A 24,968-nucleotide genomic window follows, 5' to 3' on the forward strand; every position below is an offset into this window, starting at 1 on the left:
TGCCCATGTACCTCAGTCTTTAGGTTGCTTATATGGACAACTTCTCAAGCATCATCGTTGGGAACGAATGTGCCTGAGGCAAAAACTTCCTTGAATAGTTTGTATTTCCTCATGGCACCACATTTAATTCACATTTGGACTAAAAAATGGTGGATAGTGAAAACTGGAATCTGACTTGTTGCTATGTAACAGTACAGAAACTGAGGCCAGGTACACACGACCGGATTTTCCGTCAGAATAAACTCTGGCAGCACAACACAACACACATTACTATTGCTTTGTGCTAATGCTCGTTAAGGCAGCTCATAGGTGTGAATCTAGTATGACACAGTTCTTATTCCAGGTGTTTTGATAGCTAAGAACCACATGTTAATATATCCTAATTTTAAAACAAAGGTATGATTCTCACATAATACAGACAAAGGCTGGCCATACATTATACAATTTTCCTTTAGATTTACCAAAACCGTATAATTTGAGGTCAAACCTAAACACGTTAAATTTTTACGCAGGTAGGCCATTGCAATACATAGTTGAAGGTAAATCTAAAGAAAATTGAATCATGTTGCTTCTAATACAATAGTTCATTTGCAGCAACTTATTTGTGTATAATTCCCTATGGAGAATGCAACGGGTGCAGCACCCTAAGCCCTATACAGTGTTCCAGATTTGATGCAGAGGATCCTTGTTTGTATAGTGAGAAGTAGGAATGAGCTTGCATTTGTTTGGAACCCGGGTCGTATCTGAACCAGGAAGCCAGCTGTCAGTCTTGGTCCAATGAGCTGCATGTGGAAAATTCCCCAGCATGCATCTGACCTTACAAAAGGAGTGGAGATGCTCATGACATCATTGACCTAATAGCAATATTAGGGCAATGACATTAGCCATGTAGACCTATTAGGTCAATGATGTCATGAGCATCCCTGCCCATTTGTAACATCAGATGCATGGCAATGAATCCCCCGCCTGCAACTCATTGAACCAGGAATGACACCTGGCTTTCGGGATTGCACCCAAACCTGATTCTAAACAATTTCAAACTTGTCCCTAGTGAGATATTTTGTAATGTGTTTGGCTTACTTGTCTTGTATATGTTTATGGGGTTGCTTTATCAAATACTTACAATAAGGCAGAGTGTGCCATATGCATGGGCAAACAAGCATAACAACAAATATAAGATAAAATTCATACCAACCACCAAATATAGAAAAATAATACTTATATCATTTTCATGAGCACAAAAAAAGCTTTCTGCAAACTGAAGCCCAAAGTGTTTAGCTGCCAAACCTCTTATCTAATAACTCCAGTCAAACAGCTAAATACACAATGGAAATACATAAGGGAGCAGTTTTTATTCTCAATATTCTTAGAAAATATTTGTTAATATGTTCAGGCATTCTTGTATATCCTTTTAGGCTGGCCATACATTATACAATTTTCTTGTACAACTTTACTTTAGATTAACCAAAACCATATAATAGGAAGTCAAACCTAACCACTTTCAATTCATATGTAATCAGGGAGGCCTTTGTACTACATAGCTAAAGGTAAATCCGGTCATGCATTGAATGAACTGTTTCTGCAGAGACCAGCAACATTTTTATTGCTATTTGGTAGTCCCCACTCAACAGAATTAAATTTATTATTAAACCATCAATCACCCGAGTTACGTGTAAAATTGGGATTAAACTTGCCGCTGCTGTGCATCATAAAAGTCAAACATATGGAAATGAATTGTATATATAACTATATATACCATATACTATATATATATATATATATATATATATATATATATATATATATATATATATATATATATATACCACAGTGCGAACAAACCCAAATGTAGTAAAATAAAGTGCTAATACTGTGCACAAAACACGGAAACGGAAAAAAGAGTAAAAAAAATATAAATTAGTGAACAAGCATGTGGCTAGTAAAAGTTCAAATAAATGTGCAAAATTGCATGAATAAAGTTCCAATGGCAAAGCCTCCTTCACAAGTGCTGCTGTGCTGACGATTACCAAAGTGCTGCAATAGTAGGTATTCACATAAATGGTAAAGTGTCCCCCCCTTCCCCTGAAGTGGTTGACCTCACCAGATCCAATGGACCCCTCAAGCAGGACGGCATTGTGGGTCAACACAGGCTTAGTCTGGTGAGCAGGGTGATGGGACGCCAACTCCAAGATACGATTCTTCCTGTGCTGTATCAAACCTGGACACATGAAGAGAGAGCCCACATAGTGTAATACATCTTGTTTATTCAATAAAATTCAAACTTATAATGTTCCATGGTAAAAACGAAAGAATGTAGTATCAACAGACAGTCCGCTCGTTGTAAGAAGCAACAGGTTCTCTCACAACCTTGGTTGCATTCAAACATAAGTCGGACGTGATGTCACTGTGGTGCTGTAATCTGCACCTGGCGTTTAATTAAAAGCAAGACTCCTGGCATCACTGTGAAAAAGCCATGTGCGGACTCCGCCCATTCACATGACCGTGACCTCCTTTCCACTGGGTGCACTTCCCTTCAAATACACCCAGGCAGGAACACTTCCTTAACAGCAGACGTGTTAACAGCATTAATACAGCTGGATACTTAAAAATCCCTGACAGATATTGTATAACTAAAACAATCAATGAATGTGATACATTCCAAACACATTAATGTAGTCAAAACTGGTAAAACTAAAAATACATAGAATATAAATAATGTAATTAAATAAAAAATGAATAAAAATGTAATTGAAAAAATATATAATAAATAGAAATAATGAAAATAAAAAAATGAAATGAAATGAAAATATATATAAGGTATATAAGATAAATGTAAATAAATAATAAAAACATGTAAATAAACTTTCACTGGGCACATGCTTGTTCATTCATTTATATTTTTTCACATTTTCTGTTTACATGTTTTGTGCACAGTATTAGCACTTTATTTTATTAGCACTTTATTTTACTACATTTGGGTTTGTTCATGCTGTGGTATATATAGTTATATATATATATATACAATTATTTTCCAACAGAATTCAATTGCTTGATTGACTTTTGTCAAAGAGATATGTTGCAAAGTTTTACTCTATTCTGTCTCTCCTTGCCACTGATCGAGTTCAAAATTCTAACCCTACTGCTTTCTTCTTTTAAACCAAAGACAGATTTGCAAAATTCTGGACTTAACATCCCCTAACAAATAAAAATTCCTAAATTTTGCATGTAATCCACAAGGTTGGTAATTACCTCTCTAAAACAAGGGGAATACAAGGCATCTGTAGACATTCAAGATGCCTGTCTGCATGTTGACATTTATCCACCTCACCAGAACATTCTGCACTTTGGAGGGCCAATTTCTTCCAGTTTGTCACACTGGCTTTTTCGCCTATCCTTTGTTTTCAGAGTATGCACAAAGATCATAGTACCTCTTCTTGCCCTTCTCAGAACTCAGGGCATCCAGGTCACATGTCGTCTAAACGACCTGCTCTTGAAGGTCTCATCTCCCTTCTAGATGTCGGCAAACGTTCACAGGACAATCAGGATGATCCTTGCTTTTGATTGGGTGATCAAAAAATAAATAAAATCTGCTTTTTAACCTTCTCTTTGCCTGGAATACGTGAGTCTGGTCCTGGAAACATCTCAAACAAAGGTTTTCTTTCCAAAAAAATAAAATTATTTTTCTCAGAGCCCACACTTGAGAATTGAGGTCAAAAAGACATAGCATAATGAGATTCTCCATGAAAGTTTTAGGCCTCATAGTAGTCTCCTTCCCATTTGCCCAATTTCATTCAAGACCTCTGCAACACAATATCTTGTCGACCTGCAACAAGTACGGTCCTTCTCTCGGTCTGCTAATGAAGCTGTCTATCCAAGCAAGGAATTCTGTGACTTGTTGGATCTCCAGACCTTGCCTTAACAATAGAGAAGTATTTTTTTCTATATCACTGGAAAGTGATAACAGCAAATGGCAGTCTTTTAGACTGGGGAAGAGTGCACCAGTCCCTCACAGTCCAGGGAACATGGTCACCTGTGGAAGCCAAGCTTCTGATCAGCATGCTGAAGCTCACAACAGTTTGGATGGCTCTGCAATACTAGATCCTCCTTTTGCAAGGAAACCCATTCAGGGTAAAGTCTGACAATGCTGCAGCTGTAGCTTACATCAATGTCCAAGAGGGCACTAGGAGTTGTGCATCCTTGAAGGAAGCAAACTAGATATTCCTGGACAGAAATGAACTGTCAAGGGATCTCTGCAGTCCACAAGAGTGAACAACTGGAAAGCGCACTACCACTGCCTGGATCAAGGCAAATTAACACAGCCATCTTTAATCTGATAGGCCAAAAAAAGGGGTGCCTGGATGTAGACATCCTAGCCTCCAGATTCAATCATAAACTACCTCTGTTTGAAACCAGGACCAAGGATCCTATGACACTGGCCATGGATGCATCTAATGCTAATCTAAGCCTTTCCTCCAGTATGAATTTTGCCTCATCTGCTCAAAAAAATACAGCAAGAGAGGAAAACAGTGATTCTCGTTGCATCAAACTGGCTCATAAGAAACTGGTACGCAAACTACTACTACTACGACTTTTAGCAGATGACCCCTGGCCTTTCCCAGCAGGCCAGATCTGCTGTTTTAGGGCCTTCTATTTCATCTTGCTTCTCAGTCTCTGGCTTCAACAGCATGGCTGTTGAAGTCCAGGCCTTAAAAGATAGTGGTCTCTGAGTCTGTTATTCCTGCCTTGCTAAAAGCAAAAAAAGACACAAAAGATCTTCTATTTTACCTGGAAATGCTTTTTTCCCTGGTGTGAACACAGGCACTTCAATGGCACTTTGCCCTCGCATTCTGGCCTTCCTAAAAGCAGGTCTTCACCAGAACATGGCCTTAAGCACTCTGAAAGGACAGGTTTTCAAAGATCTCTGGCTTTGCTCTTCCTTGTAAACACTTTTCTTCAAGATGTATCTCACATTAAGTCCCCATTGCAAAACCTGTGCTTCCTTGGGGTCTCATCTTGGTTCTCTCTGCCCTGCAGAAATCACTCTTAAAACCCATCACGGATATGTACTTAGATGGCCTCTCCCACAAAGTAGTTTTTTTTGGTTGCTATCAATTCTGTTTGACATGTGTCTGAGTTGGCAGCTTTTACTTCACAAAGACAACAATCACAAAGCTACAGCTTTGATGAGACAGACAGATTTCCTTTTTTTCCTGTCTTTTGGTCCTTGCAAGGGATACCCAGTTTTCAAGTCTACCATCACGAGGTGGATAAGAAATCAGATTTTTAGAGCTTACATTCTCAAGGACAAATCACCTCTTGCCCTTTTCCACAAGATTGTTAGAAGTTTCCTTGGTATTTCGGCACCAGGCCTCTGTAGCCCAGTTTTGTAAGGCTGTCACCTTGTTCTCCGTTCATACCTTTTCAAAGTTCTAACAGATTGATGTTCAATCTTCTGTGAATTGAGTGTTGGACCTCCAAGATTCATAATTTCATCAAATATTTATTGTGGCAAAATCACACTGCATGTGGGGTGCCATTAAGAAATAATTCTGCTCTCTATTTCAAAATGCTCAGATGTGAACAGGGCCTAATATAGACAAATTTCTCTGTACGTCTATGACCTGTGGTGATTCCACTCTGATACCAGTTGCCCAACATCACTTTCATGTCTACCATTATTTGGAACACTATACATCTTTATAAGGACCTTGTATTATTCCAGAAAAATTACAATTTCAATGTAGTCATTTATTCCAGAACTTCTTTTTTTCAATCAGATAATTTTATATAGTTTTTTTTCATAAAGTAACAAGATGCAAAAGTAACAAAAAAAATACACATACATTTCCCACAAACCCACCCTCCATCAGACCTCACAAAAAAAAGGAAAAAAAAGCGCATTTCCTATTTTGCCTAATTGCGCCCACCAGAAAATGCTTCCTTCTTCACTAAAGACCATTCTTCTCATTAATACGCCTTAATATAATATATATATATATATATATATATATATATATATATATATATATATATATATATATATATATATATATATATATATATATATATATATATACTTATGCTTATCCCCCTCTTGTATTATTATTAGCTTTCTTTGGTATCATTAATTCACTCAATTGATTGTTCAGACAAGTTGGAGACTAGCCACCAATGCCAAATTTTTAAGAATTTTTTAGAGCTCCTCCTAAGTTTATATGTCAATTTCTCTTGTCTTAAATTAGGATTAATCACCCTAATCCATTAATCTATAGTTGGCGGATATTTTGATATCCATTTTTGTAGTATAATTTTACGAGCCATATACATAGTTCTCAGCCATATCACATTCATTTCAGCTGGGATGGTGCCTTCCAATATAATCCCTAGCAAAGCTATTTTTGGTTCAAAGTGAATTTGTGTGATACATAGCAAATTTAAAATATCAAATACACCCTTCCAGTAGTGATGCAGTTTAGGATATTGCCACAACCTATGTATATGTGTACCTCTATCAATAGTACACCTTGGACAGTTTGGTGTGTCTGCTTTACCCCAAGAGTGTATTTTTAAAGGGGTATAGTGGGATCTATGAATAATAAATAACTGAGTTAAGCATTGTAAGTAAGATAAGGATACTTAAAATGGGTGCTCCAGAGCTTGTTCCCACTCTTCGTCCCTAAGTGTCTCTAGATCCCTACACCACCATCCAAAGCTGTCCATTTGTGGATTAGTTCTAACTGTTGTTTGGAGAGAAGAATATATGCTCCCTATAAGTCCCTGTTTCAAGTGTTTTACAGATACTACCAAAGTTAAAATTGATGAGGGATTGTATTTAAAAAAAAAAGTCTTTGCTTAACTCTGCAAAGCATGCTGTAGTTGTAGTTATTGAAAATAATTTATTAGGCAAATGATATCTTTCTGCCAGTTTATCATATGGTTGCAAAACCTTATTGTCAAAAAGTTGACAAAGAAGCAAAATTTCAGCCTTCTTCCATAAATCAAAATTTAAAATTTTCAAGCTTTGCAACCTCAGGCAATTGCAAATTGTTCCATATAGGCATATATTGAGTGTATCCCTCATATTCAGTATCCTTTTGAATAGTAATAGATAAAAATAGAGGGTACTGCGCTTAGGAAGAATATAAAGGTTTCAGCCTCCCCTAAAAAGCTCCCATAAGAAAGCTCTTGAGAATAGAGATATGACAGAAATAGGGTAATTGGCGCTACCTGTATTCGAAATGGTGATCTATCAGGTCACTCTTATATGGCCCAGGGAACTCCATGAATAGTTGGATCAGTGTGGTGTGATTATACATCTACACCCTGAATAAGGGGTAAGTGAATGTAACGGTACACCTATATAAAACCTCTAATGCCGTGTACACGAGCAGACTTTTCAACGGACTTGGTCCGACGGTCTTTCCGTTGGACTTTCGTCGGAATTCCGACGGACTTTCCAAATGAACGGACTTGGCCACACACAATCACACCAAAGTCAGACGGATTTGAACGTGATGACATACGACCGGACTAGAATAAGGAAGTTCATAGCCAGTAGCCAATAGCTGCCCTAGCGTCGGTTTTCATCCATCGGACTAGCATACATACGAGCGGATTTCTCGATAGGATCTGGGTCCGGGGAAAAAATTTGAAACATGTTCTATTTCTAAAGTCCATCAGATTTTTGGACAGCAAAGGTCCAATGGAGCCCACACACGATTGAATTGTCTCATGGATTCGCTCTGTCGGACCTTTGCAGTTGGAAAAGTCTGGTCGTGTGTACGTGGCATAACTGATACCACAAGAGGATGAGTCCACAGTGATGGACTTAATTACACCAATAAATGTTGAAAAAAAAAAAATAATATTTAAATGATACAATAGTGACTCCAAACTCATGTGAATCCAAAAACACTAAGCCCTTGTTCACACGGTCGGACATTCCAACGGAAAAATGTCTGATTTGACCGTGTTGTCGGATAATCCGACTGTGTGTGGGCTTCGACGGACAAAGTTTTAGAGCTGGGCTCTAAAACTTTCCGACAACATGATCCGATCGGACTTTGTCCGATTGTGTGTAGAGAATTCCGATCGGACAAAGTGCCATGCATGCTCAGATCAAATTCCTAGACCAAAGCTATTGGCTACTTGCCTGAACGTAGTCCCATCGTAACAAAATGACGTCATCACATTACGTACGATCGGATTTTCCGACAACTTTGTCCGACCGTGTGTATGCAACACAATTTTAGGACAAAATCCGTCGGACAAAATCCGACGGATTTTGTTGTCGGAATGTCTGACCGTGTGTACAAGGGCTAAAACATAAGTCCAAAATTAATAAGTCAAAACTCTATATGTATAAATTGTCCAGACACCAACAGGTGATGTAAAACATATAAGGCCGCGTACACACGGGCGGACTGTTCGCCCAACTTTGTCCGCTGAACAGTGTTTGGGCGGACAGTCCGCTCATGTGTGGGCTTTCAGCGGACAGTTTCAGCGGACAGTTTGACGAACAAGGTTTTTCGGAAATTCCGTAAAACTGTCCGCTGAAACCTTGTTTGAGCGAACAGTCCGCCCGTGTGTAGGCTTGTTCGTCAAACTAAGTTCCGCGCATGCTCAGAAAGGATTTACACGCCGAAAGTTATAATGCAGTGTATAGGACGTCGTATTTTTCGTCCCGTCGTACGTGCCGTTCACGTCATCGCGCACGGTTTCAGCAAACTGTTCGTTCGTCGTGTGTGGCCATGTCCGTCCATGCTAATTTTGAGCGGACTGTTTGCCGAAACTGTTTGACGGACAAAGTTGGGCGAACAGTCCGCCCGTGTGTACGCGGCCTAAGTGTTCCAAAAAATATATATAAGACCAAACCACACCTCCCTCATCTTTAGGCAACTGCAAAATTTCAAGTCTAATCGGGGATGTTTATATCTCCAAATAAGTTCTCTGAACAGGGTGTCTATTTGTTTAAAACATTTCAGGAGGGAGCCATACTGGACAGTTATGCAACAGATATAATAATTGTGGAATCCATATCATCTTTATCAATTTTTTTCTACCTATAATCATTAACCACTTCAATACCAGGCACTTACACACCTTCCTGCCCAAGCCAATTTTCAACTTTCAGCGCTGTCGCAATTTGAATGACAATTGCGCGGTCATGCAACACTGTACTCAAACAAATTTTTTTATCATTTTGTTCCCAGAAATAGAACTTTCTTTTGGTGGTATTTGATAACCTCTGCGATTTTTACTTTTTGCGCAACAAATAAAAAAAAAGAAAATTTTGAAAAAAACAAGGTTTTTCTTTGTTTCTGTTATTTTTTTGTAAATAAGTACGTTTTCTTCTTCAGTGATGGGCACTGATATGGCTGCACTGATGGGTACCGATGAGGTAGCACCAATTAGATGGCACTGATGAGCACTGACGATGGGCACTGATAGGCGGCACTGATGGGCGCTGATAGGCGGCACTGATATGCGGCACTGATGGGCACTCATAGGTGGCACTGATGGGCACTCATAGGCGCCACTGATGGGCACTCAAAAGTGGCACTGTTGGGTACTTATGGGTGGCACTGATAGGTGGCACAGCTGGGCACTGATGGTCACTGATAGGTGGGCACTGATGGGCATGGATGGGCACTGAGAGGTGGCACTGATGACCCTAATGGGTGGCACTGATAACACTGATAGGTGGCATTGCTGGGCATCACTTTCTTTTAGCTGGACCATAATTTTGCCAGTCAGTGCCCATTTGTGGGCACTGATTGGCATGTATTGTGCAAATTTTTTGATATGTGGATGGCCATGGTGTACATACATGGCCATCCATATGTTACCCCCTCCCCTGGTGGTCCTGGGCCACTTGATGGTGGTCCTGGGTGGGCTCTTTACCGAGATTGGTGTAGCGGACTGACACACCGCACCACCAATTGCCGCAATGCGTGCCCCCATGGAAGCACGGCGGCTGTTATCCTGAAAGACATCATATGACGCCCAGTCAGGATAATTGAACCACTTCCCACCTGGCCTATAGCAGAATGACGGCCGGGCGGAAGTGGTTAAAGGGAGTTTACAAATTTTCCCCACTTGCTTAAATCGCTAAATAATGGGAGTAAATTCCTCTCCACATATGTACTTACTTGTGATGTGACTTGTATGCCTAAATATTTAAATGTAGATACTACAGTTATTTGGGAGGCTGAATTTGGCAGATTGGTCACCAGGGGGTCTACAGGTAAAAGAACTGACTTATCCCAGTTAATTATAAAGCCTGAGAAGGAGCCATATATACCATATTAATTAGAGACATCACTGCCTTCAAAGAGGATAGTGTGTCTCCCAAAAATAAAAGTGTATCATCTGCATACAGGGCAATCTCATCCTCTCCTAAGGATCTACGAAACCCAATAATATTCAATGGTTGGCGAATAGAGGCAGCTAACGGTTCCAATGCCAGTGCAAAGAGTAAAGTTGATAATGGACATCCTTGTCTTGTTCCTCATTGCAGTGGAAAAGGGGCCAATATATGACCATTTACCTGCACCCATGCAACCGGTGCAGCATAAAGAAGTTGTATCCAACTTTTAAACTGAGCTCCAAAACCAAATTTTTCTAAGCAATGCCATAGATAATCCCATTCTATACTATCAAAAGCTTTTGCCGCATCAAGCGATAATATAGATCTATTGCCCAAATTTTCAGATGGGACCTGCAGGTTGAGAAATAGAGGCCTTATATTCACTGCAATACATTTGGAATACAACCAGAATGATCTCTATGCATCTTTGATATTACCTTCGTCAACCTATTGGCTAGCACTTTTGCCAATAACTTAACATCCAACGTAAGTAGTGAAATTAGGCAATATGATTCAGGATTGTTAGGATTCCAGAATTTCTTAATCTTGCCAGACTCATTTAACATGTTATTTAGATCTGGAAATGATGGCCTGCATTTTAAGCACCTGTTATTGATTTGGTGGTATATTTTATTATATCTATCAATAGAAATATATGTTCTATTTAATTTTTAAATGTCATTTTTCAAATCAGTACTTATTTTAGGCTTACAGACCCTAGTGTACCCCATCCCCAATATTATTTATTTATTTATTTTTGTCTGTGTGGTAAACACTTAACCTGTTTTGATTTATTAAAATTATCTACTTTCTTATCTTATGACTTTGTTAACATCTCATAAAACACACATTAACGGAAATTCACTGTTTACATTCCTTTTGGGAAAAATTGCAATTATCAAAGCTTCCCCTGCGTCAATGAAAATGTCCCAATACTGTTTACCTCATGCACCATCACCAAGCGCACATACCGACAGTTCTGACTTCCAACCTATAGGTAGGTCAAAAGAGCATTGTTCTCAATTGGGTAACTGACCACCTCCTAAAATCTCAGTATATCCCACAATGTATATGGAAGATCTAAAACACAGAAACCTAACATAGTGCAATACTGCTTTTATAAAAAAAAAAGATATAACACTAAAGCACCAAAATGTCATGGGCTTCGAGAGAGAACACATCAATTCTTATCCCTCACCCCTTCTCTATTTAAATTCAATCCTCAAAATAAGATGTTTATAGAATTGTAGATGATTTTCTTTTTTTTCGCATGTTGTGCCTTCAACTCCAAAAAGGTTGCTCCTTCAACTCTATCTCCAAAAAATAATTATTACTTACTAGCCATGCAAATGATAGCCCGACTAATGAAGAAATATTGTACCATAAAACATGCAGTAGCTTAATATGTACCTTTGTAGCCCACATAATTGTTTTACTTATTAAAGATGTTTTTTGAACTGAATCTTTTCTACTGCAGTAGTAGATGAAAGATCCAATAGAGATGTGAACACTAGTGAGGAAATCTCACTATTGAAGTTCCAAAAATACATAACAAGCCAGTGTGTGATTTAGAGCTTCATGGTCCACTCATAGCTGCTGCAATATCAATTTTGAGATGAACTGATCCTTAAAGTGGCTGTAAACCCTTACATATATCCAGTGAAGTGACTGGTCTCAGGTGATACACAGAGATTAAACGAATCCTCCTACATAAATTGTACCTGTTTATCTGCAGTCTTCAGTAGCCAAACTTCTACTGTGGCTGTGGTGAGTCAGTTTGCTTTTAGGCACAGTAGAATTTTGGCCATTTTTATAGAGCTTATGAGTTTCGGATTCCATCTTCACTTTCCAAACCCCATTCCACTGTGGAATCTCTTTAGTCTGTACTAGGGCCCTAGGACCTGTGTTGATGGGCTTTTGTTAATGTCAGGTTTTTCATTCCTATACAGTTTTAAGAGAATGCAAAGCCCCTTAAAGCAGGTCAAATGCAGGTCTAAAGAAGTTTAATTTCAGGTCAAATGCATGTGTCAACAAGTTCTGGATTATCTCAGAAGCATGCTAAACTGAAGGCATCAACACAATCCATAAGCTTTCCAATACGGGCCTTTAGGTCTGGTTCACCTTAGCCCACATAGTAAAACCACGTGGGCAGCTGTCAGTGTGAGCTCTGGCAGAGAGCAGTGCGTTTCAACACATCATACTGCACACCATCGTCAACCACCAGCACCAACACAACAAATGTTTTCCATGTGCCCTAGTGATGGCTTGCGTTTATCCAGTGCAGAAAAGTTCAGGTCACCACAGTGTGAACGAGCCCTCAGTCAGGATTTTTATAGTCATAAATATATTTCTTTGAATTATTTTGCCTTTCTATATGATTTTTTTTTACCAAGATCCTTACTATTTTTTTTCCAGAAGCAGAAACATCACCTGGAGTGGAAGAACCAACCAGTTTGGTAGAGAAAGAACCAGATCCATCTTCTTTCCAGAGTCCTTTGCCACAACCCCCTCTTATTTCAGATTACAAATGTCTGCACAAGAATGTAAACTGGGACATATTGGAAACTGGGGTCCTCTCTCTGACTGGTGAGAAACCTCTATTTTATTTAAATGATCAGTCCACCTACAAATGTATTTTTTTATGTTTTTACAGAAACAAACACATATGTGATTTTAAATGTTGGGAAGATGCCAATGGGTTTATCTTTCACAGTGTAAATCTGCAAATGATTTAGTTCACCAGCAAACAACTATAACTGAAAAATCACTCTGATGCATGTAACTTGTCATATAAAGCAGTGGTCTCCAAATTGTGGCCCTGGGGCCGGATGCAGCCCTTTTCTTAACTTTATGTGGCCCTTGGGGTACTATTCCATCTATTATTCCATAATTCCTGTTATTGACACCAATTATGGGGCAGAATTCCCTCCATTTACACCAACGATTGGGGCACAGTTCCTTCCATTGACAGCAACATGGGGCACAATTCCTTGCACTGGCACCAACGATGGGGTGCAAGTCTTTCCATTGACACCAACGATGGAGGCACAATTTCTTCCATCGACACCAACGATGGGGTACAGTTCCTTGCAAAGATGCTAACAATGGGGCACAATTCTTTCCATTGATACCAACGATGGGGTACAATTCCTTGCATAGACGGTAACAATGGGGCACAATTCTTTACATTGATACCAACGATGGGGTACAATTCCTTGCATAGACGCTAACAATGGGGCACAATTCTTTCCATTGATACCAACGATGGGGCGCTATTTCTCCCACTGATACCAAAGATATGGCATTGTTTACCCCCTAATGTCTGAACGACAGTAAACTGGCTCTTGGTTAAAAAAGTTTGGAGACCCCTGATATAGATTATGACAGTGTTAAATAGATCTTCCAGTGGGATAAATAAAGGCAAAATGTAGAATGAGCGACTGTGACCATCTTAATAGGGATAAAGTGTACATGAACAATAAATACACTTAGGGCTCATGTCATTCTTCTGAAAATGCATTCCACAGTGGATCACTTTTCACAGGCGTATGACAGGTGTGAGGGGGCAGTATGTTGACTCCTCTCGTCTCTTTTAACCCTGAAAATGCTGGCCCACTATACTGTAACTTTAGTGCCGTTCGACCAATGCAACATGGTGTTTTTTGCAGTGCCCTGAGCATGCTTTTCTTTAGGTGGGCAGTCAGAGGATGATAAACTATGACTCAATCCCTAATTTTACTGCCCATGTGAATGAGCCCTTACTACTACACAGTTATATATTTATATATATCTTTATATATCTACCATATATCTTTAACAAAAAAAAAAAAAAACTGCAGGTACTTTATATACATCAAAGTGTCACTAACAGTTAACTTTTCATAACCTGGCTCACATAATCTATTTAGTATATAAAGTGGAGTAATGTTTTGCATGAATGCCAGCAGTTTCATGTCACAGCATGGGATCTTTTAATTGTATTTGCACATATTGATGTATGTTCAACTCTCCTATTGACCAAATATCTTGCAGCTGTCTTCTAGTTGACAGAATACTTTCAATATGCTCCTTCTCTCTTTAGAGCTAGTACTGCAAATTACAGCATCTATTATTACACCATAAGGCTGATCGAGCAATTGGAGAGTGTATTAACCCTTTGTTAGCAGAAATGGTAATATTAAATAATGGGAATACAGTAAACCTCTAAATCGGATTGGCATATTGTTTCTGCTGTTTTCCCTGCTTTATTAAACAATCATATCACAAAAAGGGAATGTAGTCAGGTCTGTATTAAATATGCCCAGCACAAGTATTTCTGAGTTGTTGATATCTCTTTGAATATACTTATGTGAGTGTGTGCATAGCTGTGAGTTTATCTATAAAAGGTAGCCCAATGCCCCTATAGGATCCATGTAAAAGAAGGTGAATTAGCTGAAAATCCCCCAAACTGCAAGGCTAAAATATTTAATACAGAGACACTTTGCTACCTTCCAAGTTATATAAATACTGCAGACGCCAACAGCCCACACCCATGTTCAGATGTTTTTTACATTTTCTATCTATCTGCTGTGCAGCCTTTAGTTTCTTATATTGTAACTAAAGGCAAAACTTTTTTTTATATTTTGGATGGAGTGGAGAGGGATTAGAACGCTTGCCAGTTTTGATTGTTGTCTGTGCCCCCATAAGAGACATTCACTCTCTCTATATTTTTTCCTGTTTACCATTACCATTGAAAGTGAAAGTAAAATACATTTTGGGTTGTCCTCAAAAGAGTAATAGAGGGATAATCTTGGGGACGCTAATTCTGGTGACCTGGGGGTGCCCTTATTTGCAGGGATTACCTCTTACTTCCTGTTTGGTTATGGGACAAGAAGTGATGGGAAACCTTCCAAATGGGACACAGATGGTTAAAAAAAAAATCTAAAAGTGGTTATAAAAAATCTAAAAGTGGTTATAACCTTATATTTGCTCTATCCAAAATGAAAAAAAAAAAAAGTTTTGCCCATAGTTCTACTTTAAGCTACACATCCAATATACAGCATCACCAGGCTCGATAAACGTTGATTTACCAATAGCTGCATAGCTCCCAACTGTCCCCGATTTGGAGGGACTGTCCCTGATTTGGAGCAATGTCCCTCTGTCCCTCATTCCTCCTCATTTGTCTCTCATTTTGGTCTGATCTATATAGATCAGGGTTCTCAAACTGGCGGCCCTCCAGCTGTTCCGAAACTACAAGCCCCATGAAGCATTGCAAGGCTGACTGTTACAAGCATGACTCCCACAGGCAGAGGCATGATGGGACTTGTAGTTTCGCAACAGCTGGAGGGCCACCAGTTTGAGACCCCTGATATAGATGTATATAAAAGCACTTTTTATCTATCAAAAAGTGTTTGCCAGTGCTAAACCTTTCATCTGATGTCTAAATTGCTGCATTTGTAAATTTAAAAAGCCGATATAAAGGAATAGTAGTGATGAAAAAAGCACTTGTGGGTTTAAAGTGGTTGTAAACCCTTACAAACCACTTTGACCTACAGGTAAGCCTAGATTAACCTCCCTGGCGGTATGATTCATTCTGGTTTTAGGTGCTGAAAGCGGTACAATTATTTTGCATGGAAATTTGGCGTTTTATATTGTAGGCCTGCAATTCTTAGGAATAACTCTCTTAAATCTGTTCAAACAAGAGTCTAGCAGACATCCCGGGTATGATAAAGTTTATAATATAATAAATAATAATAAAAAATTATTCAATAATGTAATCAAATTCAAAAGCACTGAAATTTGCTCAGTTGCAGAATTGTCGGTTTTCTTTAGATTTAGTGTTTGATGACGAATTTCCCCACAAATCGCTATCGCTCAATTCTGCAAGTGATTATAATTTATTATCGCTGTTTTCTAGTTGGTCTAAAACCACTTTTGACATAAAGGGACAGTTTTTGGTTGCTATGGGCAATCTAGAGATGGTGAGTAGGCAAAGCGTCCCCTCCTCACTGCCTGCTTTACCATCAAAATGGCGACTTGGCGCAGCCCTTTTAATTTCAGCGGGTCATGTTCGACATTGATACCAAACACGACATGCTGTGGCATGGGTACAGTTTTGAGGGGCTGCATTTCTTTGTTTAGTTGAATGGTCAGGGGTCAACCACCTGCCTTTACTGCTCATGGCCACCCTTGTGAAAAATAACTTATTTTCATACACAGTCTGATGGTTTCATACTGTATATTCATAAGAATATTTTGAATCAGAGGTGTAAATAGAATCTTCAACCCCAGTGCAAGAAACCATAAAGCCCCCCCCCCCCCCCCACAGTGGTGGAATGCCAGGGCCTAGTTGCAAGTGTGACCTTTACAGCCTGTAATTCCGCCAATGGTGTCATTAGTTTTTTTTTTTTTCATTTTTGTTATTTTCTTTTTTTATTATTTTTTCCATTTTATTATATATTACATCCTGGGTATGATAAAGTTTATAATATAAAAAATAATAATAAAAATTATTCAATAATGTAATTAAATCCAAAAACACTGAAATTTGCTCATTTGCAGAATTGTCGCTGTCATTAGATTTAGATTTAGTGTTTGATGATGAATTTCCCCACAAATCGCTATCGCTCAATTCTGCAAGTGATTCTAATTTATTATCACTGTTTTCTAGTTGGTCTAAAATCACTTTTGACATAAAGGGACACTTTTTGGTTGCTATGGACAATCTCCAAATTCCAGGCAGAAAAAAACAGTATTTATAATATAAAAGTGCATGCAGGGCACTGGACAGACCACTAGGGACAAAGGGGGTGTGTAATTTTTTTATACAGTACTGTAATCTCTAAGATTACAGTACTGTGTGTGTTTTGTGTGTTTTCACTTTTTTGAATTTGGCGCCGATCTCCGCTCCCGTGCGTCGTAACGTCGCAGGGAACGGAGCTCGGCGACACTCGGGCACTGTGTGAATCGAGCAGAGGACGGCTCGCACACACAGCGCAGAGGACTTCGCTGGATCCAGGGGACAAGGTAAGTCTGGCTTGGGGTTACCGCTCGTGATACTAAAATCCCAACCCGAGCCAGACTCGGGATCACCGCCAGGGAGGTTAAGGCTTACCTGTAGGTCCAAGAAATATCTCCTAAACCTACACAGTTTAGGAGATATTTACAAAAAGACATATGCCGTTAGTGACAGCTCCTCGTGTGCATGCACGGGAGTGACGTCATCTCTGCTCCAGCACTGTGAGTGGCCGGAGCAGCGATACCCGGAAGAAGATGGACGCTCTGGACTACAGGGGACAGCGGTGATATCACTGGCTCCTGTGTCAGGTAAGTGACACATAATGGGCTACTATGCGATGCATAGTAGCCCATTATGCTTTACCTTTGCAGGGAGACAAAGAGAAAGTAAACCCATTAGAGTTTACTTCCTCTTTAACCAATCTACTTTTTTATTTTTGCACAATTCTCCTTTAAGGAGGCGTGGTAGAGTGTGTGTTCTGCTGATAGATGTCCCTCATTCCCATCTCAAAAAGTTGGGAGGAATGTAGCTGGGTGGAAAATGACTGGACGAACAGTTACTGCATCCTATCAGACAATATTGAGATGGTACTGAGGCAGCAAGTAGCAGGTAGGGGGGATTCCTCCATCCACGGTGTTTAGTGGGCTGAAGGAGAGAAAACAATATATGCATGGCTAGTGTTTGCTACAAAACTTATATTTCTTCTCCACATTTCATGGTTTTTGAGTTTACTGTCATGATGTTTCCTTCTAATTCTTTTTTTAAATTTATTTGGTTGCCGGGATTGATTGGCAAAAACACAGTCTGATCGGTGATCCAACGCTTCGCTCTGTATTCCTAAATTACATGCAATCCTGTAATAATCCCAATATTCAACAAATAAAAAATGATAGTAACAGAGATCAATCTGATATCAACTAAGTGGTCATATTGATAAGAACCTTATTTTTCTTTTTCTTTTTAAATTTTTTGTAATAAAGAGAGTTAGTAAAATTATGTAGTGATTGTCCTTCTCTGGTACCAGAGTCCGCTCACCAAGTCTTTGTCCTTCTCTGGTACCAAGTCCACTCAATCTGTCCAAATTCCAAACAAATAAAAAAAATGACAAAAAAACAATCCACATGTAGTACTAATCTTGTTAGTCCAAAAAAGTACTTGAATCATAAAATATTTAAAAAAATAAATATACAAAAGTGTCAGAGTCCACATGCTTTGCTTAAATTACATTGGACAGCAGGCCGGAATGTTATGCAATAACTTGAAATAAGACAAACAGACAAGTATTTGCATAATAAAGGCCGCGGTTGTTTATTACTGGTTTCAAAATATGTACATAAACTCATCAAAACTCATCCAATAAACTTAAAGCTAGCCCAGTCACTACGGCTCAGCCAGCAACACAAAATACCCAACACTTGAAAATCCATTTATAAAAGCACATAATAACTTGTCCCCCTTTGCTGTTTATTTTATATAAATTAACAGCAAAGGGGGACAAGTTATTATGTGCTTTTATAAATGGATTTTCAAGTGTTGGGTATTTTATATATATATATATATATATATATATATATATATATATATATATATATATATATATATATATATATATATATATATTTATATTTATATATATATATTTATATATATATATATATATATATCAATTTTTTTTATTTATTTATTTTCTAAATGCACTACTTATCTCTTTTTTTTTTGCAAAGGTGACTTACCACATAATAACAATCGCGACAAAATATATTAACATAATCATAAAATACGTAAGATAAAATATACTCAAAATTCTTTTTTTTTGGGTGGGAGGTAGGGAAGAGAACAAACACCACAGCTCTTCTTCTGAGGCGAATGAGCCCCCTAAACGGAACCCCCTTTAAATAGCCCTGCATACCGCAGAAAAACTGGTTTAAACCAGTTCTTCCCAGGTTTTTTTTACGTGTCCGAAGAGGGGTCACCTGTACCTCAATACACATGACTAACAGCTGTTTCCCCGCGAGCCACAGGCTCTTCGGGGGAACTTGAAACAGCTGATCCAGCCGCTGTCCCATGAGGAAAAGGGGGGGCAAGAAACTGCCCTCTCCCTTTCCCTGTCATTCCACTCAAAAGGTGCTTGTTTCCTTGTGCTTCACACACCCTGTGTATCCTATTCCAATGTTTCTCAACTCCAGTCCTCAAGTATCCCCCACAGGTCATGTTTTCAGGCTTTCCATTATTTTGCACAGGTGATTTGATCAGTTTCACCGCCTTAGTAATTAGCACAGCCCTTTCATCTGAGGGACATCCTGACAACATGACCTGTTGGGGTTACTTGAGGACTGGAGTTGAGAAACATTGTCCTATTCCACCACCATTAACTGCTCACTTCCCACTTTGACCTATGTTCCAGGTCATATGCCCTTGTCCCTTTTAATGGCGCTCAATGGATGCGCCTGGATCTCCTCCAACTCTGTTGTCACCATAGAGGTAAAACGTACAGACCCTCATAGTGTAATCCGTTTTAAAAATAACCATGTTTATTAAAATTCGAAATAAAATGTACTCGTATTTCTGAGTGCACTACCAGCCGTTGCACTATAGACAAATAGAACATGTGTAAACCCAGTATTCCATGTGGGCATCATCCTTGCATGCTATAGCTTGTTTGTACATAAATTTGTGACTGTCCCCTAAAGGTCATGAGCTGTCATGTAATGTATGCCAATACCTCCTCCTGGTTAGCTACCATCCACTCCAGACAAACTATCTACGTCGCCAACCCTGCCCCTTACACGTTACGCCACGGGCGTGGCTTTTTTTAGAGGGAGGACAAAAAGACTTATTGATTGGCATACACTCAGAGTATGCTCTATGTCAGGGTTCTCCAGACTTTGTAAACAAAAGACCAGTTTACTGTCCTTCAGATTTTAGGGGGGCCAGAATGTGACCATTAATAGTAGAAAAGGTCCCAATATCAGCAGGGAAAAAATAATGCCCCATTGTTTGTTTCAGTGGGAGTCATTGCTGTCATTGGGGAGAAATAGTGTCCCTTCATTGGTGTCATTGGGAGGAATTGTGTCCATTCATTGGTGTCATTGGTGAGGAATAGTGTCCCTTCATTGGTGTCATTGGGAGGAATTGTGTCCATTCATTGGTGTCAGTAGGGGGAATTATGCCCCATTGTTGGAGGATAAGTGGATAAAATACCGCCGTAAGGACCAGATAAAAGCAAGCAAAGGACCGCATCTGGCCCCAGAGCTACAGTTTGGAGATCACTGCTCTATGTGAATGGAAAAAACTTCAACGCAATTGTAATGCCCCGTACACACGAGAGGGATTAAGTCTGACAGACCTCCAAAGGAGTTCTGCCGGAGTTCCGACGGAGTTCTGGCGGACTTTTCGACCGAACGGACTTGACCACACACCATCACACCAAACTCCGACGGAGTCGAACGTGATGACGTACGACTGGATTCGACGTAGGAAGTTCCTAGACAGTAGCCAATAGCTGCCCTAGCGTCGGTTTTAGTCCGTCGGAGTAGCACACACACGAGCGGATTTTTCAAAGGGGACCGGGTCCGGCGGAGTTCCGTCGGGAAAATTTAAAGCATGCTTCATTTCTAAAGTCCGTCAGACTTTAGCTTCGCTAAAGTCCGTTGCAGCCCACACACGATCGGATAGTCCGCCGGACTCAGTCCGTCGGAGTTTGGATGTCGAAAAGTCCGCTCGTGTGTACGGGGCATAACTGTCAGTCATGCACAGTGCCACTCATAGCTGCCAAATGAAAGTAAGGACTCATTTACACTTGTGACAGCCCTTGTTGCCTCAATAAAAAGCAATCTAGGGTGGATCGCTTTTCACCTGGGATTTTACAGGTGGCTGGGATGCGATATGTTGCCTCCCCAATGCCTGTTTTAACCCTTTTAAAGCAGACCTTTAGTCATTTTTCATCTTTCCATCTATTAAATCTTCCCCCTTGTTGTTTTAACTTGGATAATAAAATATTTTTTTTCTGCTAGTAAATACCTTATACAGCCCACTTCCTGTTTCTTGTCTGCTAAAAAGCCTAGGCCTATGACATCACGCACAGCTCCCTCTCATACTCTTCTGAGAGTTTGCCAGGAAGGGAGGCGGAGCTGCAGAGCTGGAGGTGTGTGTCTGTGTAAATCCAGGAAGTGAACAGGCAGCAGCTTCAGCTGCCCTCAGTTAAGATGGTTGCAGCCAGACTCAGTGGAGGGAGATTTCTGCAGCAGATTTGGCAAGTACAGAACCACAGTATATATAAAATAACATGCAAAATGGTTGGAGGGAAGCTTCAGATTTGCAAAGATGTTTTTATTACAAATTATGTGAGCAGACTGCAGTTCATCTTTAAGCCAGCACCACTGCATATATTGGCCCCATTCTTTTCACAGGGGGTATAATTTTTGCCATGGCGTGTGTACATCCAGATGTCTTTGAAGTTTAAGGGGGGGCAGTCGGGGCAAAGCAGTAAAACCACCACTCAACCTCCTATTTTTTCCACCCCCTGACCGCAAGTGTAAATGAGTCACTTGTAGTGTAAACTAGTATTAGTACGACTTTATTTTACATAGGATTAGATTCCAAACACCAGAAGGAAAAACAAATATAAAAATAATCACAGAACATAAAACCTAATGACAATTTAATTAAAAGCATGCCTTTGTGAGGGGAAAAAAAAATGAATTCCTGGGAATGATTTTGATTTTTGCATGAATAGTTCCTAAAATAGATCCAACAACGCTTTCTGGAGCTGTTGATGTGGCTTGCACAGATTTAACGTCGTTCATCCTATTCCTGCGTATAAGAACTGTCAGATGGCATATCAATTTTGTTTGTTTTTCTTAAAAATCCGTTCTTTAATCACATCATAGAATTTCAGGGACTGATTTAGCTCTGGCCATTCCAGAATAGGGATTTTCAGTGCAGAGGGTTGTTATATAGGTCCTTTGTTTTGGATCATTGTCATAGCTTGTACTGCAACCTTTTAGAGCTTTTAAAAATAGACAGACATGTTGTAGAGTTTCCGAATATGGCTTCAAATATGTTACAGACCACCCAAACCCTTTAAAAAGCTTATTTATAACATTTGTCTCCTTCCACAATTGCTCACAGTTATTATTATTATTATTATTACTATACATTATATAGCGCCAACAGTTTGCACATCACTTTACACAGTCCCTGATTTGGAGCAATGTCCCTCTGTCCCTCATTCCTCCTCATTTGTCCCTCATTTTAATCTGATTTATATAGTTGTATATAAAACGCACTTTTTATCTTCAAAAAGTATTTCCCAGTGCTAAACCTTTCATCCAATTTCGAAATTGCTGTATTTGTACATTTTAAAACCCAATATAAAGGAATAGCAGTGGTAAAAAAAGCTCTTGTGGATTGTATTAACCTTGGGGTTAATTCTCCTTTAAGGGGGTGTGGCAGGGGGGCGTGTTCCATGCCTACATACATTTGCTAGTAGGTGTCCCTCATTTCCATCTCAAAATGTTGGGAGGTATGACTTACAACATTAGGGCGGACAGTACCGTTACAATACAATTCAATACAGAAGGAATCAGAGGGCCCTGCTCGTTAGAGCTTACAATCTAAGAGGGAGGGTCAAGTAATACAAAAGGTAATAACTGAGGGAGATGGGCTGATGGAGAAAATACAAGTATAGTTGTTAGGGGGAGTCAGGATAGGCTTCTCAGAAGAGAAAAGTTTTCAGGGATCGCCTAAACGTGAATAGTGTTGGAGATAGTCGGACAGATTGGGGTAGAGAGTTCCAGAGGATGGGAGTGGCTTAGGAGAAGTCCCGGAGGTGAGCATGGGAGGAGGTGACAAGGGAACTAGAGAGCAGGAGATCTTGGGAAGAAGGATTTGGTTGGTATTTTGAGACTGGACTTTTCGACAGCAAAGGTCAGACGGAACGAATTCGTCAGACAATTCTAACGTGTGTGGGCTACATCGGACCTTTGCTGTCCAAAAATATGACGGACTTTAGAAATAGAACATGTTTCAAATTTTTCCACTGAACCTAGTTCCTATGGAGAAATCCGCTTGTCTGTATGCTAGTCCAACAGACAAAAACCGACGCTAGGGCAGCTATTGGCTACTGGCCATGAACTTCCTTATTCTAGTCCGGTCCTACGTCATCACGTTCAAATCCATCGGACTTTAGTGTGATTGTGTGCGGCCAAGTCCATTCATTCGGAAAGTCTATCGGAATTCCGCCGAAAGTCCGTCGGGAAGACCGTTGGACCTAGTCTGCTGCAAAGTCTGGTCGTGTGTACGCGGCATTAGTGATGTAGCTGGGGGCCAAGTCATGGATGGCTTTGTAAGTTATTGTTAGTATTTTGAATTTAATTAGTTGGGTGAGTGGCAGCCAATGGAGGATTGGCAGAGAAGAGTAGCAGACGCTGAGCGGTTGGTGTGAGGTTTGATGTTGGTATGCATTGTTTTGTTTTCTCCAAACATAATGCTGTGAACATTTTACAAAAACGTATGGCATACCTTTGCATTGTTTTTTTGGGATGCACATTCCTCAACATCCTCAATTAAAGTGGTTAAAATAAAAAAACATCTATATACTTACCTACACTGTGCAATGGAATTGCACAGAGTGGCCCTGAACCTTCTGTTCTCTGCCCCCCCCCCCCCCCCGTGCTCCTGGCTCCTCCTCCAGTGCCCCCACGGGAAGCTGCTTTCCATGGGGGCCACTTGTGCCTGCTCGCTCCGGAGCCTCGCTGCTGCATCCATTGACACAGACAGAGGGACTCCAGTGTCCCAGCAAAGCCAGTGAGACATGGAAGTGTAGGCGTGCACAGCACTGGATCGAATGAGGGCCCAGGTAAGTATAAGGGGGGTGAGTGACCAAAATCAATGCCTAAACATTTTTAACCTTAATGCAAGGAATGCATTAAAGTGATACTAAAGTCTCAGTTTTTATTCTTTAAAAATAACAAACATGTTATTCTTACCTGCTCTGTGCAGTGATTTTCCACAGAGCAGTCCAGATCCTCGTCTTCTCAGGTCCCTCGCCGGTGCTCCTGCCCCCTCTCCCCTGCCAAGTGCCCCCTCAGCAAGCAGCTTGCGATGAAGATTGTACATAAATAAACAAAAGCTAATCATTGTGAGCACCCTTGTCAGTGCTAAGTGGTTTGCCTCAACATTCTAAATTGCTATATTTGTTGAAAAAAAATCAGACTTACTGACCAGATCAAAAAAAAAAGCTTAAAAAAAAGAACACCAATGCAGCCATCACATCTAAGGCCCCTTTCACACTGGGGCGTTGGGCCGACGGCGGTAAAGCGCCGCTATTTTTAGTGGTGTTTTACCGTCGTATTTGCGGAGGTATTTGGCTGCTAGCGGAGTGCTTTTAACCCCCGCTAGTGGCCGAAAAAAGATTAAAACCACCCGCAAAGCGCTGCTGCAGCAGCACTTTGCCAGCAGTATAGCTGCTTTGCCCCATTGATTTCAGTGGGCAGGAGCGGTGGAGGAGCGGTATATATACAATGCTCCTTCGCTCCAAAGATGCTGCTTGCAGGACTTTTTTTTACCATCCTGCCAGCGCACCACTCCAGTGTAAAAGCC

The 24,968-nt window shown here is 40.0% G+C and overlaps 1 protein-coding gene across 4 annotated transcripts in view; it reads left to right on the forward strand.

The window, feature by feature from the left end:
* The window catches only part of ARHGEF40 (Rho guanine nucleotide exchange factor 40), a 143,306-nt gene that overhangs the window by 40,332 nt on the left and 78,006 nt on the right, over positions 1 to 24,968 (forward strand). For all 4 annotated transcript variants that reach the window (XM_077461169.1, XM_077461172.1, XM_077461170.1 and 1 more), the window contains one exon: positions 12,785 to 12,955. In XM_077461169.1, coding sequence (XP_077317295.1) covers positions 12,785 to 12,955 — 171 coding nt within the window. The remainder of the gene's footprint in view (positions 1 to 12,784; positions 12,956 to 24,968) is intronic.

The sequence above is a fragment of the Lithobates pipiens genome, unplaced genomic scaffold (genome assembly GCF_037356315.1).
Source record: "Lithobates pipiens isolate NorthernLeopardFrog02 unplaced genomic scaffold, aLitPip1_a1.2 Scaffold_3, whole genome shotgun sequence".
Taxonomy (NCBI): domain Eukaryota; kingdom Metazoa; phylum Chordata; class Amphibia; order Anura; family Ranidae; genus Lithobates; species Lithobates pipiens.